The sequence below is a fragment of the Megachile rotundata genome, chromosome 13, assembly GCF_050947335.1.
Source record: "Megachile rotundata isolate GNS110a chromosome 13, iyMegRotu1, whole genome shotgun sequence".
Taxonomy (NCBI): Eukaryota; Metazoa; Arthropoda; class Insecta; order Hymenoptera; family Megachilidae; genus Megachile; species Megachile rotundata.
The window spans coordinates 3,852,547-3,871,794 of record NC_134995.1 but is presented as its reverse complement, the minus strand read 5'-3'; the positions used below and the strand labels follow the sequence as shown (position 1 = coordinate 3,871,794).

Sequence of the window (19,248 nt, the reverse complement as noted above, 5' to 3'; positions counted from 1 at the left end):
AAAACATACCGACACTTGTGTTTGTCAGCAAATATATAACAGACGAGTATTCGTATTCAGAATTAACAATATTCATAATCGGGGTTAATGATGTTTATATTCTGGTTCATTGAGCAGTAAGCAGTTATAATTGGTCAGCTAATCAATATTTTTAAGCGACGAATTGATTATTTGAAACTGTTAACTGACTAATGAATATGAACGTGAATGCTTTAAATCCAAAATGGAAACAATGAAACTTTGTATAAAAAATGTATTTTGTAACACGTATCTTGTCATTAATAATCACAAGTTTATTCAAAAAAATTATATTTGATTTTCCAAAGTGCAGATGGCTGGAATGACCTATACAATGGATTTGTTCCAATTTTTCAAAAATTCCAGTGGACTGCATTCTACAATTTCAATGCAATCAAAGGGTAGAACTTTTCCGAACTGCATGCAAATTTATAAATGTAATTTTCTGGTATTGTAGCTGACATTTCGATAAATTGTTTTGCAGGTGACATATCCAAAACAATTGTAAGGTCATTTTGGATTGATCGACCAAATTGTAAACATTTGTACGATTCATCAACTCGCGACATATTGTTTAAATATTCTGGAATAAATTTGGAGTGATTTATTATTCTCAGAAATCACAAATCTTATAATAAAACGCTGCACTTGCTTACAGCACTAGTTAAGGAGGTCTGCTATTCTTAAACGAGTGATAAAGGTTATGTTCATTCAAATATTCTGAAAGTATGTTTTTTTATAATTAATGTTAAGGTAAGAGCAGCAGTAGTTGACACTGTACCAGTATTTGACACTTTTTTAAAAAAAATAAATAAATAAGGAAACCACAAGTTGGAATACATCAAACCTTATTAATCTGTATACTGTCACGCTTCAGTGGCTTAATTGCGAACTATTGTGTATATCCGCCATTCAAAAATGTAATAGCAACTGATTAATCAAATTTGCCCACGGTTCTTACGATTTTTCAGTGTTTGCTTATACGAATTACTAAAGATTGGATTAAAAAGTAAATATTGCAAGTTTGTATTATTTAATAATTGTGAGTAAAAAAGGCATTCCTTTATGTTGTTTGAAATGTTCAAAAAAATTCTGTATTCACACATTATCAAAACTAGTTCATTAATTGGATTTTCTCCCTATGTCAACTACTGAAACAAAAAGATGTTAACTACTAAATTTTTTGTTTTCGCTGGCTGTTAACTATTGAATCAAATTTTACGTTTAAGAGAAAAAAAGAAAAAAATTTACAACCGCCATCAGAAATGATCACTTGTTGTAATATAATAGAAGAACAGTTTGTGCAGCGACTGCTAATCATACATTTTCCATAAAATGAACTTAACCTGAGCTATGTGAACAAATAAACAAAAAATTCCTTAAAGTGTCAGCTACTGGTACCTTTACCTTAATAGATATCACTTGAATTAGAGTTTCTGTCTTTTCGCGTATTGAATGACCTTCATAAACTAGTGAATTTTATCAAGGTTTATATCGATTTCTTTGACTCGCTTCAGTTTCAAAAAAGCTTGCATTTACTCGAGACTTTTCTTTAAATAACTTATTTGCTCGATTGGTGTTTGAACGCCAACTGTAGGTACAATGCATTCCAATAACACAGCGTATCGGCATTCCAATTGGGTTTCGAGATACCAATTCGTTTAACTATTCACTTCGGCAGTTTGTCGTTTGGCTAGGAATTAAAAAATGCTGCGATTCAAAAAAGACTTCCACAAAGATTTGTATTATATTTTTTTTTATTCGCTATTCACTTTTGCCTCTGAAAATGAAATTCTCTAGAAATATTACGCACAGAAACATTAATATCGCTTGAATGTGAAGCAATAGGTATTTTCTGTTTGAATTGTTTTATGATAATAGTTTTGAAAAGTTCTTAGAACAACTTCAAATACAAACAGTTCTTAGTCATTTTTTAAGTTTTATTAAATTACAACATTTACGATATTATGTGTGTATAGTAGTTTACCCATTTCACATTATTAAAAATAAAAATTGCTTGGAAGATTCCTTAAAAGACACTCATTAAATTCGCATGTTTTATTTTTGAAGAAGCGATAATATCAATAATCAGTTTTACTTTGTGTATTGATTGGAATATTCTAAACACTATTGTTTAAATTAGAATATTAGAAGAGGCGAAACTTCGCAGGCAATTAATTCTTGAAATCTAACCGTTGAATAATTTGTAACATAGAATGTGCATCTCGTATGACGCTATGCATCTCGTACGACTGAAATGCACGTGAAATTGTGGTTAAGACGACTTTTGTGGTACTTCTTCAATTCTGATTATCACAAAACCTTTCCTGAAACTATTTACAGTATCTCTGTGAAAAAGTATTCAGTAGTCCTTGCGTGATAACACGAAATACATAAAATAGAACATAGATTTATATATATATGTATATGGATTACAAATTTGCTATGTTTTGTCAAGCTGTATAAATACCAACGGAACTTCAGGTTTATCAAGCTGTTTTTTTAAATAGACTCATGTCTGAATTATTAATGCATATTATTGCTTTAAGTCTTTTAACTGAGAAAGAGAGATTTTTAAATATAGTGATGAATTTATTATTGAATTTAAGCTAATCGAAAAAAATAAATAATCGAAAAAAAAATTGAAAATCTAAAACTACGGATAAAGAACTTTACATTAAATAAATCTTATGTTATTAGGTTAATGAAAAAATTACATCATCAATTTTTATATAATTGTTAATGATCATTTTTGAATGACTATTAATTGTAGATAGTATACATGTACATTCATTTAAATATCGAATTCTAATATCGAAGGAGTGCAATACTTTCAGAATAATTATTTCCAAACATTTTTATTTACAGCTTCTTTTAAGATATTTTCTCTACTCTTTCTATGTATTCTCGTTATAGATTTCATTCACTTCTTTAAACTTTGACGTTTATCGACATGTTACTTCATTGCCATTGATTGATTTGTAAATTCGAGATGCAAAATGTGCCAACCTTCATTCACGTTACTTTCTATTGTCACTTTGGGATTTCAGCCGTTCGTTTAGCTGTCACATGTCATTCCGACTGAGATTAATAATCTATTTTTTGTCTAACCACGGTGGGTCATAAAATCTTTTATGAGTTATATTATAAGGATAATAAGGAAGCAAATATACACCAGTAGGTAATTTTTCAGATAGTATAGGTGTTAGTATAAATAACAGTATTATCATTTAATTATTCACATGAGTTCATTATAATTTCGAATCGTATTGTATTTGTATGGGGGTTAATCATACACAAAGATCACAGTTATATTAACAAATATTTATTTTAAAGCAAAATTAGTATTTTATATAACCGATAATTTAAATATGAGGGGAGAAACGAGAACGCATAAGATCAATCGTGCAGAAACAGAAGAATGAATTTTTAAAGATTAATATTTATGGATAAAATAAATATTTGAAATAATTCGTACTGCTTTGTATATCAGTGTTTTGTCCGATATTTATCTTGTATTTAAGGTTACATTGTACGTTCAATGTTACTTGCATATACAAGAATGTCTCATTCATTTATATGTATAAGTACATACTTACATATATGTACATCTACAAGTTTATACATTACATACACATTATATAATTTGTATATATATTTTTGATAATTATGAATTTTTTGTGACACATTAATATCATTCGAGATATTTTACGTGTTTTCGTTTCATGTCTTCGTAAATCACTTAACCAGAAAATTTAATTGCGCATAATTGAGCTTGTCTGAATACACACCATGTATAAAAATATGCAAAATTTCATCTAGAAAGTTTAAAGTTACCTTCACTTCTCGAAAAATATTACAAACATACAACACTTACGTCGGTTACTGCGTTGGCTATAAAGGCAGTAAAACTTTTTCCTTTGTCGTTTTTCTTTTATACTTACCATTTACGAGGAAACGTTGGCTAGTTACTGCGCAAACGCCCTGTATATTGTTATGAAGTTAGCGGAAGTCAAGTGGGAACTAAGGTGGGAAGTAATAAGTCATCTTGCATATAGTTCTGACCTTGCGCTGTCTGATTACCTACCACCTGTTTACATCGTTATAAAACTTTATACCAGAACACGGTTAAAAAATGAACAATTCGTGGAAGCAGTAAAAAGAAAATTTTAGTAGTAAAAGTGAAACGTTTCATGCAGCGGTGAACTTTGCATTCAGGATTAAATAAGACTAATATTTAAAACAATTGTGAGCCTCTTTTTTAAGAATTTTATTTAACATTCTATATTAATTTACAAACTCTTACTTTTACTGGAATTAATTGTACACATCTGTATTCTTTCACTTTTACTTACCTCTTCCCTTACAATTTCGTATCACACACGTGACGCACACTACACTTGGAAGGTGATAAACGAGACTCGTATTTTCACTGCAATTGAATTTTGGGTTCAAATCGAATTATAATCTGTGTTAATTGATAAACTAACATTGAATAAACGAAAGCAAAATCGGGATTGGTTAATAATTTTATATAAATAATTCAGATATAAATTGTACAAATTTTTAGATGAAAAAAATTGATGACAGTTGCAGGATTTGTAGAACATAAAAATATTACCCGTAATAGACGAACAAAAACCAGTAAATTATAATCAATTCGCAAAATACAATGTTTCGTGTAAGCGCGAGCGAAATAGGTCTTGCTTGTTCAACAGACAAATTTATAATGAATATTCGGGCCTCGCTCGAACAATGTTCGCGACGCGCTCGGGCCTTTCCTGGAATTCTACCCTTATCTATTATTATAGCGGCTTTCCTCCTAGACCAGCCTGAAGGTCCCGGAGAACCGCCAAGCGGTTCTCCGTCCACTGTCCCTAATTACCGGAGATTTTCGACATCTCCTACTGTGGGACTACCAGCCTCAGGGCGATACATACAGTACCTCCCCTAGCCGTTGGCCTGAACGGCCCCAGGTTTGCCGAAGCACCCCTGTGCACGCAAGGAGATCGCCAGGTAGGCATCGTTTCTAAGAAGTTTACTAATGCTATCTCGCTCGCTCTTACTTCGCTCTTCGATACAAAATAAACTTAACGCTACATTCGCTTTACAATATAATATTCGCAATTCGCAATATTTCGCACAACGAATAACCATGGTTATTTTACATTCACTCACACATAACCCATACTTATACAATTTTCACTTAAAACTAAATAAATTAAATAATCTACGATAAGTCTTTAACAATATGTATCATCATGAATTGTTGAAGGTAAAACGTGCCTAACATTTTAGCATTCTTTAGTTGTCGTAATGTCATAGCAATAATTATGCAATAATTAGAAAATGATAGGTTAAGGGATTCATTACTAACACCCCATTCGATTCTTTATTACCTTATTTTGGACATATTTACGACCTAATTTCGGATCCATCTGAACTCGTTCAAAATACTATAACACTCCATCTTGACTTACTCATGTACACAAATGTACAGGCTAAACCGTACCAGATATGGCTTTTTGTCAGAGATTCAAATTTTCTTTAAATAGACCAAAACTCCCAGAAAAATTGTCAAAAATGTTCTGAGAAACATAGATCCTCCAGCAAGCGAAAACGAGTTATAACTTTATATGAATCGTTCATCTTCGAAACGGAGCAAGTCCATTTGAAAAGACATGAAGGTAATGATAGTAATAGATAAAACGTAATATATTTTTGTCTGTAAACAATCTATAATCAAAATAATTTAAATTCCCTAATATTTGGAGAAGGGGGTGGGGGGATGAAAGTTTACATGATTAACGGTATTGAAAAAACGCTTATTTTGAAAGTGATTTGAAAAATATGTTCTTCAAAGTGAAAATATTTTTGGAGTACATAATTACGCTATAAGAGGAAACGTTAAGAAGGTTTACGGGTCAACTCCATTTTTCATTTTTCAAAAGATGATGGTAATTGCATTGTTTCAAAAATTTGAGCCTATCTTGTAAAATATGTACAAAAATGGTACTTACCAGAACATGGTAATTTAACTTTATCATTATGGATTGTTAAATGACCTTGGATAACCTGATGTTACAGATCCTTGAACTCATTTGAAAGCGCTCTATCGTTATACAGTCAAAAATATAGAGACCATTTCAAAAAATGAAGTTGTCATTAAGATCCCATTAACCCCTCCACCTATAATGCGATCGTATGGACCAGAAGATTTCTCTCTTTGAATAGATTGTCTTTACCCTAATCGATTTTTTCGCACTTCTTTCAGTTTTGGAAAGAAACTTAATCAGTCGATTTATTATATAAGAATTATCTCATTAATTGTGCGAGTTGGATCTTTTATTCTATAAGAATTTAGTTGAAAGATAAATTCTTTTTTAATACTGCAATAATAAATATCAGAATGAACATTTGATAGCAGAAACAATATGCAAGAAAATAAATATTCTTTGATGTATGTATTTCTGCTTAAATCAATATGAAATTGTTTTATATTGTCCACTGGTTTTTGGTATGCTTGTGTAGGAAATTTTTAAAAGGAAATAAAAATGTTGCGGAAAAACGAAAATGTAACGAATTATATTATTATATATTATATATATATTTAACTCAAATACAACTATATATGTATATATGGCACGGTACGCTTACTCTCGTCTAACGTTCTCCCCGAAATTCCAATCGGGCTTACTCGCTATTTCTCTCTCTCTCTCTCTCTCTAAATAAATACTGTGCATGCTGTAGATTTGATATGAGTTAAGTAAAGTAAGTAGGAACTACAAGCAATTAAAAGTAGTGAAAGTTGCAATTCTTCAGGGTTAAATTATCGACACTTTTAATTATCGGTATCGAGTGATTCGCATTAGAATGGTCAAGATATATTGTCTTTCTGGGAGTAATATCTGTAATAGCACGTTGATTCTAATACGAAGCACTTAATGTGTATAGTAATTAACACTATAACTACCAAACCGGTCAAATGACCGCTCTACAAGTTTCTTATTATAAGATATACATTTTGTTAAGGTACATTCCTTAAAATCAGTATTGATTTTAATCAAGATTGTTTTGGCAGAACAAAGATTAAAAATTTTATTGTTGAAAGGAACTTTCACGCTGACTTAACGGCGAGTGAATATTGTAGTTTAAAAAATGGATGCTGATTTTACTAACTAATAACAATTATTTATTATTTAACAATGACAGTGAACTTTAACAAATACTTGAGTGTTTAATGTGTTTTGAGTTGTTCTAATGTTTGACTTTTTCTAATGGATTGATGTGTTCTAATTGCCTGTTTTAAGTATTCTGATTGATTTTTTCGTTCTGCTTGATTTTTTCTTTCTGCCGTTTTTCGGCATATGTTGCTGTATTTAAAACCTCTGTTCTCCCTTCCTTTGCGCTCTTGGCGTGGTACATTTTTGGAAGGGGAACAGGGTTGTCTGCATGGGGGAGGACAACATCACAGAAAATGGGTTTTTCCCAAAATCTGTGACGTCTTCCTGAGGGACCAGGAACCGTTACTCTTCGACCTGTGGGTCCGCAAGGTTTATGACATGGCCTGCACCGCTGAAGCCAAAGACTCGACTAATGATGTATCAATAAATGAATTTACTAAAAACTTAATTGTCACGTACCATCCTAATGCTGGTACACAGATGGTACAGATACTAAATTGAAGGTCTTCAAAAACGGTTACTTTCTTTCGCCACGTCGTAAACCTTTTCCCAAAATTTTTATGTGTAATGTGATTTATATTTGTTACGCCGTAACAAAGATAAAGAATAAATTTGTGTATTAATTTATGTTTCGTTGTTTGTTTATTTATTTCTTAACTCAATTTTTAATTTCAAATTAAGTGCACATTATATGCCAGTAGGCTTAGTGTTAAAATTTGTACAACATGTTAAATCTATGAATAACCATAAGTAATTTATAATAATTTTTTATTGCAAATTAGTTAATTCTCCGGCAATAACGCTACAATATTAATATTGAAACAATATGGATTTATTAGTGAAGTAATTTCAATCCTCTTTTTCAACGTTCTTTCCAATGTTCTCATATTACATATATATTTTTGCACTACAAAGGAATATCTTCCTGTATTTTCCAGTTTTCGTTTTAAAAATCTTCAGAGATATAAAAGTATTTTTATTAAAGCTATTTTGTGACAGTAATTGTTCACTGCAATATGTATGAGTAAGTTTTCATTTTTTCAAAATTTCAAGTAAAGTAGATTCAACAAGATTCAAGTAGAAGAGATTTTCTGTATACTCTTTGCTTATTTACTTCAGAAACATTAATATGTATGATTATGTTTCGATTAATCCATCAAAAATACATCCTTTGTGGTGTTTTATTCAGTAATTATTTATCTAATAAAAATATCCTCAGAATGATTTAATTCTGTACATAAAAAACAGTTAATTGTAAACATTCCGCAACATACCCACTGAAAATTATCTAACTGATACTGAAAAGTATAAAAACTTCTATTATCATAGTGTACAGGAATATTAGAAAACTAATAAAAACGTTTAAGTTTCACAAATAATTTTTTCCTATAATAAAACCATGTGATATTTTTAACTGATCACGACTTTGTCAGATCTTTTCTTTTTTTAAAAAAAGTAGAAAATTTATAAGTTCTATAAAGGATACGACATTTCGGTTTATGGAGCACGTTCCAGATGAAATTCCCCAAGGTTTCTCCTATTTTTATGTTACAGTCATTCTGAGACTCCATAAGTCTCAAAACAAAAAGGGTATTCCATATTTTTATTCTTGCTTCATCTGTACACAATATTATCAAAAAGAAATCAAAGATTTATGTATAAAGATACGTAATGATGATAATGTTCAACTATGTATTTAGTTGGTTAATGTCAATTATGCGAAACAATCTGAATTTTGGCACTGGAACTATTAAATCAGTCAAACGGATTGATTTCGGATTTCACATTTATTATTACAAAGTTATTGTTGACGCTCTTTTGTTCATAAATCTTCGATATTTTGTTGAGATAAAGAGCGATGTACAGTATTCTCTCCGTAAATGTTACTTTTGCCGGTCTCGATTGTAACATTTACGGTAGAGGTGCGAATTCCTCCTAAAGGCTTGCTATACAAGTAATTATGATTTTAATTATACCGTGTTTGGTACCATTTTAATCAGAAAAACGAGACGAATACGATAATCAAAGCTTCATTGATAAAACCCCAAAAACAAAGAATTTTGATTTTTGGATTTAAAAGTCAGGAGTCGCACGAATCTTTCATGTTTGCCGAACGCGTCAACCTTCTGCTTCTCTTTCTTTTCCATTCGCCGTCCTCTTTTATGTTAAAAACTTTAATCACTCGTTACACACGCAATTGTTAACGTAATTACATCATGCTTGGTGTCATTTTAATCAGGAAATCTAGACAAATACAACAGTAAAAGTTTCATGAAAAAGTAGTAAGAAATAAGAAAGTTACAATCTTTTCCTTTGCTTGCATTAGTATGTGTCTCACCGACATTCGATCCTCGTCATTTCGGCGGAGTGATGCCCACTTGGACGTCGACCGATTGGACGCCTCCCAATTGGACGGTCCCGATTCGACGCGTTCCAATTTGAAGCGATACCGATTGGACGCGGTCTGCCTCGAACCAGTACCGAATGGACATAACTGACACTAACCTAACCTAACCTAACCTAACGGCATCAAATTGGAACGTATCCAATCGGTAGAGCTTCGAATTGGAATGCTTCGAATTGGAACGCGTCGAATCGGGACCGTCCGATCGGGACGCGTCCAATCGGTCGACGTCCAAGTGGGACACCCCCGTTTCGGCGACCGATCGTGTTTCATTCTTGACTGATTTCGAGGGGGATCCCCCCAGTAGTGGGGATACAATTTTAACATTTACGGTAGAGATCTTTTTAACATTTACGGAGAGAATACTGTATTTGTCAGCTGATATTTCAGTATTTATTTTTTAGCTCAAACAGAAATTCGCAATTAATATTGGTAATTCTAGAGTTAACAACACCCTACGAATGCAGGTAGTTTATAATTTGATTATATACTGCAACAAATTTTTAACATTGATAAAATTTTTGAAATAAATAAGACCGATTTAAAAAAAAAGAGACACTAAAAGGTGTAAAATCATAAAATTATAATTATAATACAAGTTAATATTTGCATCAATTTGAACTGTTTTTTTAAGTTATTAATGTCAACTTCTTGAAATTGGTGTCAAAGAAACATTTAAATTTCGTCATCGTAATCCGAGATTTTATTGAATTTAAGTATTTTAAAACGCACCTACTTTTTTTGCATAAAATTTTTGCATAAGTTATTTATGAAATATTTGAAACATTTTGTTCCTTTCAGATTTGAGAATAACTTCATGAAATCGGTGTTAGTAGATTCAAGAAGAATTCGTGTTAACACAAATATTGATTCACTTTTAAATTTGAAATTGAATTATGAACATCAAAGTCTTACTGAACACACTTTAATTTACTGCTTAAATCCCTTAAATCCTAACACGGTAATCGATATCTTGACATCCTAAGAAGTTCTAAAAGAATTACTTTACAAGATGGTAAAAGTTATCAAAAGTTATCAGTAGGTTAAAAAAACCGTGCACGTACATATTTTACATATACATATAATAAATAAATATATTACATATACGATAAAGAAAAAATCTTACATTTGTTTAAGTCAGTTAAGCGATATACATAATGCAAGTTGCAATAACAAGTATACATAGAGTTGACTAATGTAAGTAGCAGCACAATCAACGCGTTAACACTTATTACATTAATAAAAGTCATAATAATGTCGAACAAATTTTTTATTGTAACTTTAAAATGACTTAACCTATTTTCATATATCTTCTTTCATAATTTAAATTAGAAAAAAATTAAATTATGTGCAACTGGTTTTACAGAAATCGGGTTTTAAACAAGAACAAATTTTGGAAAAATATGAAGATGTACGTATGTACATACAAAAATAAGTATGTTGTGGAAATTAGGTTTACGTAATAAAATACTAATCAATTTAAACGACATTGCATACATACATACCGTGATGGGGTACGTCTTTTAGAACGTCTTTTAGAAGTCAGTTAAAAACAACCCACATAATAGATTCAGAGTTTGACTTTCGCCCGAATAATTTTAAATGGATATAAATTAAAATGAAGACGCGAGAACTCAACAAAGGCCTTTTAGGTGGTTTCCTGAATTTTGCATGTGTTACATAAACAGTTGTATTGGGCAGGAACGGATGCAACGGTTCTGCATACGACCTCAATTTGGAAAATTGTCCTGTAATTGTTCTGTGCTTAATACGAAATCTAATGCTTTAGGTGATTTAAAATGTATTAATTGTAATTAAACAGCAGCAATATAAATTAAATTATTTTCTTTGTGGAATTTTGAAATTTCTTCCAATTATGGCATTTTAAAAATTGTAATATTGTTGAAAAAGGAATTTCTTCCTAAAACCTTAAGATGGCAGCGTTGAAGTGGGATGGTAAAATGAAAAAATTAAATATTATTAATATCATGATTTATCAACTACTGAAGAATCAGAAATCAAGCTGCTATTTTAAACAATGTAAGTTTAATAAAACGAACGAAAGGGTTAAAATCGATGGCTATTTCCTCTTATATCTATAACAACAATATCAATATAATATAACATTTCTATTAACCCCTTGCATTATTTTCATGAGTCTGATTCGTGACGCACTCGTACTTCAGTTGTGATCAATTTTACTCGAATTTTTAATACACTTTAATTTGAAGTTCAAGTTCAATTGTAATTTGCATAGTCAACAATTGCATAATATCAAACTGACATAATATTTCAAGTGTCTATATCTGTTTCAATACTGTAGCTGTGATTAGTTAGTTCTGACGGACGCATTTAACAAATAAATCATAGTGTAATGGATTAAACAAGATCTGATTTTTAGCTGTAATTTGATTCGGTAAATATTTGGAATAGGGGAACCACTTCCGATTTCCATTACCTTGAAATATATTGTCAAGGTCATCATTCTGAACGCGTTCCTATACATATGATGGTCGAACTCTTTTAGCCTTCAAATATTGGAAAAAATAACGCGCTTTACTGACTATTAGCCCCTCTCTCCCAGTGTCAATAACTTCAAATCTCTTTGGGCCGCATTTTTTCAGGTACTTCGAAAATGCATGTTGGGATTAATAAGCAGATAGTATGTATATGTAGGTATGTGCTTAATACAGTCAAACGCCAAATGGATCACATACGAGGTGTGACACAAAAGTAACGAGACTAGTCCAATAAATCATTGTACCTTCAGAGTCAGTTCTCCGTGACATTATCACCTTCAAAGTAGCCCCCTTCAGCATTCACACACTTTTGCATTCGGTGCTGCCATTGCTGGTAACAGTTTTGGAACGAGGTTTTTGGAAGTCCTTTCGGGAGATTCTCCGTTTCTGCCTGAACCTCTTCAACTGAGGTGAAATGGGTTCCCATTAACCCTTTCACTACGGCAGGCCCGTCCGCCGAAGTACCGTCACGGAACAGAACGTTCATACCCAAAAGTCGTGACGCGGATGCCGCGTATATGCAGCGCTCGTACCCACAGGTCGTCGAGTGGATGCCGCATATATGCGGCGCTCCGCGCGAAAGGGTTAAGCAAAATTCAGCTTTAAGAAATAAAAAAAGTCGCATGGAGCCAGATCAGATGAATAAGGAGGATGTCCCATCACAGTAATATTTTTACTAGTCAGAAACTACTTGGCAGACAGTGTCGTGTGAGCGGGTGCATTGTCCTGGTGCAACAGCCATCCATCGCTTCACAACTGTGGCCTTTCTTTCCAAATTTTTTCACTAAATCTTTTTAGGACTTTAATGTAATAGTGTTGGTTAACAGTCTGACCACTGGGAAACCACTCAACCATTACAATTTCATTAATGTTGAATTTTGATTTTGACATGCGTGCTTTTTTGGGTTTCGGGGATCCTGGAGATTTCCACTCCATTGACTGGCGCTTACTTTCTGGGTCATAGGTAAAAGTCTATGTCTCATCACATGTTACAAAAGATTTCAACAAATTTTACAAAAAACTTGATGTTCATTCGCTGTTCGGTTTTTACGTTAGACATTTTTCCGGCAAAATGCAGTTACACGTGTTCACTAAATAACGCAATACTTCCAAATGGTATGACCGATTCAATCGAAATTGGCAACATGAATAGAGGAGGCATGTGGGATGATGCCACAAAAACAATTGCTGCCAATTCCATTGTTTTTTCAAGCTACAGACCTAGTCTCGTTACTTTTGTGTCACACCTCGTATTAGTCATTTATTCATTTACTAAAACGCACCTTGACAACATACATATTTCAACGTGATCGAGATCGGTGGTGGCGTCCTTATTCTAAATATTTACCATCCTTCTATAATCATTCCTCTATAATCGTAAATAATTCTATAATCATTTCTTTCAAAATTGCAAAAAATTTACATGTAATAACGATTGAATTTATTTAGTTATACAATATTCTAAAAGTAATATCTCTATAAATACTAATGATATTTAAATTTCATTCTTTATAAACTAAAAATATAATTTTAATAGGACAATAACCTGTTCATTTTGTAAGAGAAATAAGATATATTTTAAAAAGATTTTGGGTTAAATTTTCGTTTGGAGGAGGCAGTTCTGATGACCTTGCCCTTGACATATGTTTTAAATGTCATTCGACTGTTTTTTATTAATAGATTACCTATTGAAAATCGGTCATCGATAAAGCCTATTTTGCAACAAAGCAGATATATATTGTAATAGTTGACTAATGCTAGTGGAAAAATTTTTTCCAACCTTCACGCTATTGGCGAGGGAGAGTCTGAGTCCTCATCCTGGAATAATCTAAAATAGAACTGTGGCGGTTTCACTCCTACGCTCATCGCCACTAGACGACGCATAGAATCGAGACCTAGACTTTCTCGCTAGTACTCAAAGAGCCTTCCTATACATATATGTATATCGTTCCCTAGCAGGCCCCGGACAAAACGTTCTCCCTCTCCTTTACTTTTCCTCGCTCCCTACTCTAGCTAGCGGAACCACCAAAGAACCTAAAATGGACAAGAAAAAACATAATAGAGGACATGCAATACGAAATCAATAGGTTTCCAGTGGCATTGAACGAAATTATAGAAATATGTTTATTTTTAAGCATCCTTACCCGTAGTTCAAAAATATAATTCAGTTATTTATACCGGAAAATGGTGTGTACACGATACCTTAATGAAAATTATATACATCGAACAATAAACCACTCGGCTAATTTTATAGATCCTCCGAAGCACAAGAAAGTTCCAAGTTTCAGCTGTTTGGGATTCATTCTATCTTTCATAACTTCATGTCTTATTATTTGAAGTTGCATAAATCCCCTAGGAGTCAGTGAACACGCTAACTTAGAAGTGTGGTAGTGTCCGCACTATATTCATGTTAATTTATCTCTTCTTCCAAATTTCTCTAATTTTCTCTTTTGAGTATTTCGAAGCACTTCCTCCTTTTTCTGCAATCTTCAATTTTTCCAGGGTCTCGTGCAAGTTTGATCGATGTCAGATCGCACATTTGGCAGCCAAACTTGTCCGGGCTTATGCTTTTCCATTTTCCGTTGACTTTCTCTTTCACTCTTTCAACTTTTCACTCTGTACTTTTCCTTTTCTTTTCCTATTGCTATCTCTACTCAAATAGGATATACAAATTCTGGTCATCGCGTCGCTCGAGGCATTCGTTATTTTGGCACCCTCACGTTTACATACGCGAAATCACTGACACTCCCGTTACTTTGTTACTAGCTAATCTTTGTTGTTTGTTAAAAATATATTTGTTGCTGAGGGTCTGTTAAGCAAACTGATTTTTTTCATTCATATACACCCACGTAGTTAGAAGATATTTATAAATTAGTTGAATAATACAATTGAACGTATTTGAAGCCTTCAAAGCATAAAACAGGCTGATCAGAAACATTTTTAAATAGATCATAACGAAAGCATGCAATGCAAAATACATGTCTGTGCTTTTATAACCGAAAATAGATATACCAGAATAAATAATAACGTATTAGAATTTCGTTATTAAATATCGTTTAAATTAATAGTTTACATTTGAAATATCATATGCATATCTATCAACGTGCAAGAGTTTATTAACTCTTCGTTTGTTGCACGTCTATCTACGAGATGCATGGCTGACTTTGTGCGAAATAATTAGAAATTTAATAATTCTAGAAAATGAAGATTTATAGTAGTTCTCAGCAGATGTTCCCCAAGGCCGTACCTAGAAGTACAGGGTGTAACAAAATGTTTTGTCATGGCTTCACCAGCTGATTCTACAGTTTTTGATCGGTGAAGATCTGTAAAAAAAAATTGCCGCAAAATTGACCTTGACGGAAAATTTCAAGGTAAAATTTTTTTTATTGCATCGTATAGTACTCACTCGATAAAACAAAAGTCTCAAAGGCACCATAGGTCGCAAGTGAATCCTTCAATTGGAAAACGAGGTTAACCGTTTCTAGGGTTGTCCTCTGCGTCTTGAGTGGTTTCTTCTTTGCCACAGTATAGAACCATCGACATTTATGCACCTTAACAATCGTGCTTGATTACCGGCTTCGATATGCCCACCATTATTGCGTAGGCACGTCCTCAATCTTTCTTTTAAATTGTTGCGTACATTTTCGTAAATATTGGCAGTTTGCTCCACACGGCGAAAAGCGTTTTTTATTCGCAATTTCAATTGCCCCATACTTGTAATTTGTTGACCTGACCGGTAAACCAGATTCTTTACTGCTCCCCAAAAGAAAAAATCCATAGGTGTAAGATCGGGAGAGCGAGGCGACCACAAATGAGGTGCTGGTCTACGACCTATCCACCTACTTCCAAACATTTCTGATAAAAACTCACGTACCGGTCTAATAAAATGCGGTGGGGCACCATCATGCATAAAATAAATTTGACGACGTCTATGATGTGGTATAACTTGTCTCAACTGTGTTATGAATCGCGTGCGAAGAAAATTAAGGTAGCATGTTCCGGTTAAGGAGTTATGAAAAAAAATTGGACCGATAATATGGTTCCCAATGATTCCCCCCCACACATTAATTGAGAAACGGCCTTGATTAAATGTTTGAATCATCGCGTGTGGGTTTCTACGTGCCCAGATTCTAGTGTTCTGCGAATTTTGGTAACTTGTGTTGGAAAAGTTACTTTCGTCTGTGAAACACACATTCTCAAGAAATTGTGGATCGCGATCTAATTTTCTCAACATCCAACGACAAAATTTGCGTCTCATGGAGTAATCTTGGCGTTGAAGTGCTCGCACTTTCCGAACACGATATGGACGTAGTCCTTCATCGCGAATAATACGATGGACAGTCATATGAGAAAAACCAACCCGACGTGCAATATTGCGTAAACCCATAACGGGATGAGCATACGCAAGTGCAATAATGCGCTTCTCTTTCCTCCAGTGAACGCGCGGTCGTCCTGCCCTTCCATATCCACGATTGATAGTGACTTCCAAGTCTTGAAAGCGTTCCTCAAGTCTTTGAAAATCACGTCTATCAGGAAGATTTCGAGAATGTTCCTGTCCGCTATTAACTAAATAATTCCGATATATGTTGCGAGCTAAAGCATAATTCCCAAATGCTTCATCAATAGCACGAAGCATTTGACGAACATTATACCGATAGAAATAATTTCTTCTATTTCTTCTTGTATCCATAACTCACTATACGATATCCACTACGCAAGAGATCAGAAACTACTGTGATTATTGGCATTCCTGTGAGCATATCTAAGCGTCACAACATGCTAGAACTATCTGAAAGTCAAATTTTACATCTAACAATAAGTATACTCTACTACAGATATATAATGTAACACCGTAAGAAATATTCGCTGAAATAATGGTGAAATTTTCAACATTGTTTTTCCAAGTGAAGGATTCATTTGCGACCTATGGTGCCTTTAAGACTTTTGTTTTATCAAGTGAGTACTATACGATGCAATAAAAAAAATTTGACCTTGAAATTTTCCGTCAAGGTTAATTTTGCGGCAACTTTTTTTTACAGATCTTCACCGATCAAAAACTGTAGAATCAGCTGGTGAAGCCATGACAAAACATTTTGTTACACCCTGTACAATCGGCAGTTTTCACTTCTACATCTTCTGGCCACCATAAAATTGTCTGATCGCCGGGTTTGTACTTTGTTCTGTCTATGTTTGAAATTACATGCAAATATGATTTGTAATCAAGGTTTTAAAGTTCGAATCAAAGTTAGTAATTTCTCTGTTTAATTTCATAAATTTGTAAAGTATTTTGAGTAAATAATGAAACTTTTACTTTTAATTTTATTGTTAAATGTATCAAAATTTAACACGTAAGAAACACATCTAGAAATTAATATAAAACTTTTTGTATAATATTTTTTTTTTTAATTTGATAAAGCTGCGAAATGGAAAACAGAGAAAAATTTATTATAAGAACTTTCTCATATTAAAATAATAACTATAATAATTTAAAAAAATGCATTTATGTAAGAGATGTATCTGCTAAATAACGCACAACCACGTACACTGCAAATAAACGTTCCTAATTGATGGTTAGCTAGTAAACTCTCCTTGTTAATATAATGGTTTCGAAAATTACCATGCTCTACTTTATTTTCAGTTCCTCTCAGTAGATCAAATTCTAAATAAATCTTCAAGGATTTAAAAATATTGAACAAATTCTATTTTGCAATGCACTACTTTTAAATAAAGCTTAGAAAATTCAGATTCCAGCTTCCTGCCTATGAAAGTTAGATATAACCATCTCCTTGCTATTTTAGGTCTTATTTGATTCTCATCGGGTAATAACGGTATCATCAATAATTCCTCGTTAGAGAAGTTCGTGCCTTTCCATAGGTGAAGTACGGCAAAGCGAGCCAACGAAAACCGAGAGAGAGTTCAGCACGACAGTGTGAATATCAAGGAGTATGGAGTGGCTTTGCGTATTTCAGGAATATGAGTCTAGCGTGAACTATAGTGTGCATAAACTTTAACACTACACGACTGCGGATTTCCGAAAAACACTCGAAACGTATACGCTTTGAATATTGATGGATATTTCATGTTAATCATTCGCAATATGAAATGGATTACATAAAATAGATTATTTGGTTATCTTTTGCAAGTTTCATATAACTACAGAATGATTCAAGTGGTTTGAACAGGTGAATTAGTTGGGGAACAGGTGAAACAATTCTTTCTTAACCTTTCTTCTACTATTTTTTAAATATTTAGTAAGACTTGTTTGGAGGGATGCATAAATTTGTTTTTATTGTACATTGTAGCTAACATTAAGTGTTCGAGCATTTGTGGTATTAAAGCTTTAAAACAACTTTGGATTGAAATATCTAACACAATGCAGAACTAACCTTCATTGAGATCCGTAATTTAGGGAACTAGAAATCAATTTTGCATTGTAAACAGCTGTAGTATTCTTATTATCATTGAGAATGTACTTGAAATGCTTCGTATTCTGAAATTTCTTGTTAAGTAGATAAATTCTACTAATTAAATAATTATTATAATTAAGATATTTCAACACGGAATTTATATATTTACCTAACATAGTATACATACAAAAACAGTAGAACTATTAAGGTCATTAGAGGTTACAGAAAATTCTGCACTATAAAGATAAAAAAATAATATTAAAAACAAAATACGTAAGGTGCAATCATACTCGAGATTTGTGCACTCTTAACAGTTTCGAAAACAATACTGTTTCAATAAAGTTCTACATTTCACTATATAAGCAACAGGCACAGGATTACATATTAATAAATGAATTTTATTTTCTTAACTAATGTAGCTTTACTTAAGACTGCTTTCGAGTAGTATTTAGCATATGTATCGAATAAGGTGAAGTAGGGTAAGTTCGTAAACGGGGCAAGTGCGTATACAGGCTATATTTATTACAATATGAGCGAAATTTCTCCATTTAGTATGTTTGTTTTCTTGTTCTGTTTCACTATATCTCCTTTTATATTTCAGGTAAGAGTACTTGTTTGCAGTATAGAGTACTTGCATAATGCAGTAAAAAGCATTTTGCAGCAGATTTGTTAATAATTCCGTATTTTGTCCCATTGCGCATGGGACAAAATGTGCA

At 32.7% G+C, this 19,248-nt stretch overlaps 1 protein-coding gene and 1 long non-coding RNA gene across 2 annotated transcripts in view; one reads left to right on the top strand and one right to left on the bottom strand.

Moving 5' to 3' along the window:
* LOC143265618 (uncharacterized) overlaps window positions 1–19,248 on the top strand; it is a 366,308-nt gene that overhangs the window by 21,007 nt on the left and 326,053 nt on the right. The gene's annotated exons all lie outside the window — the stretch shown is intronic.
* On the bottom strand, window positions 13,679–18,592 carry LOC143265649 (uncharacterized). The gene has a single exon (XM_076538973.1). The coding sequence runs from the start codon at window positions 16,813–16,815 to the stop codon at window positions 15,607–15,609; it is 1,209 nt and encodes a 402-aa protein (XP_076395088.1). The 5' UTR covers window positions 16,816–18,592; the 3' UTR covers window positions 13,679–15,606.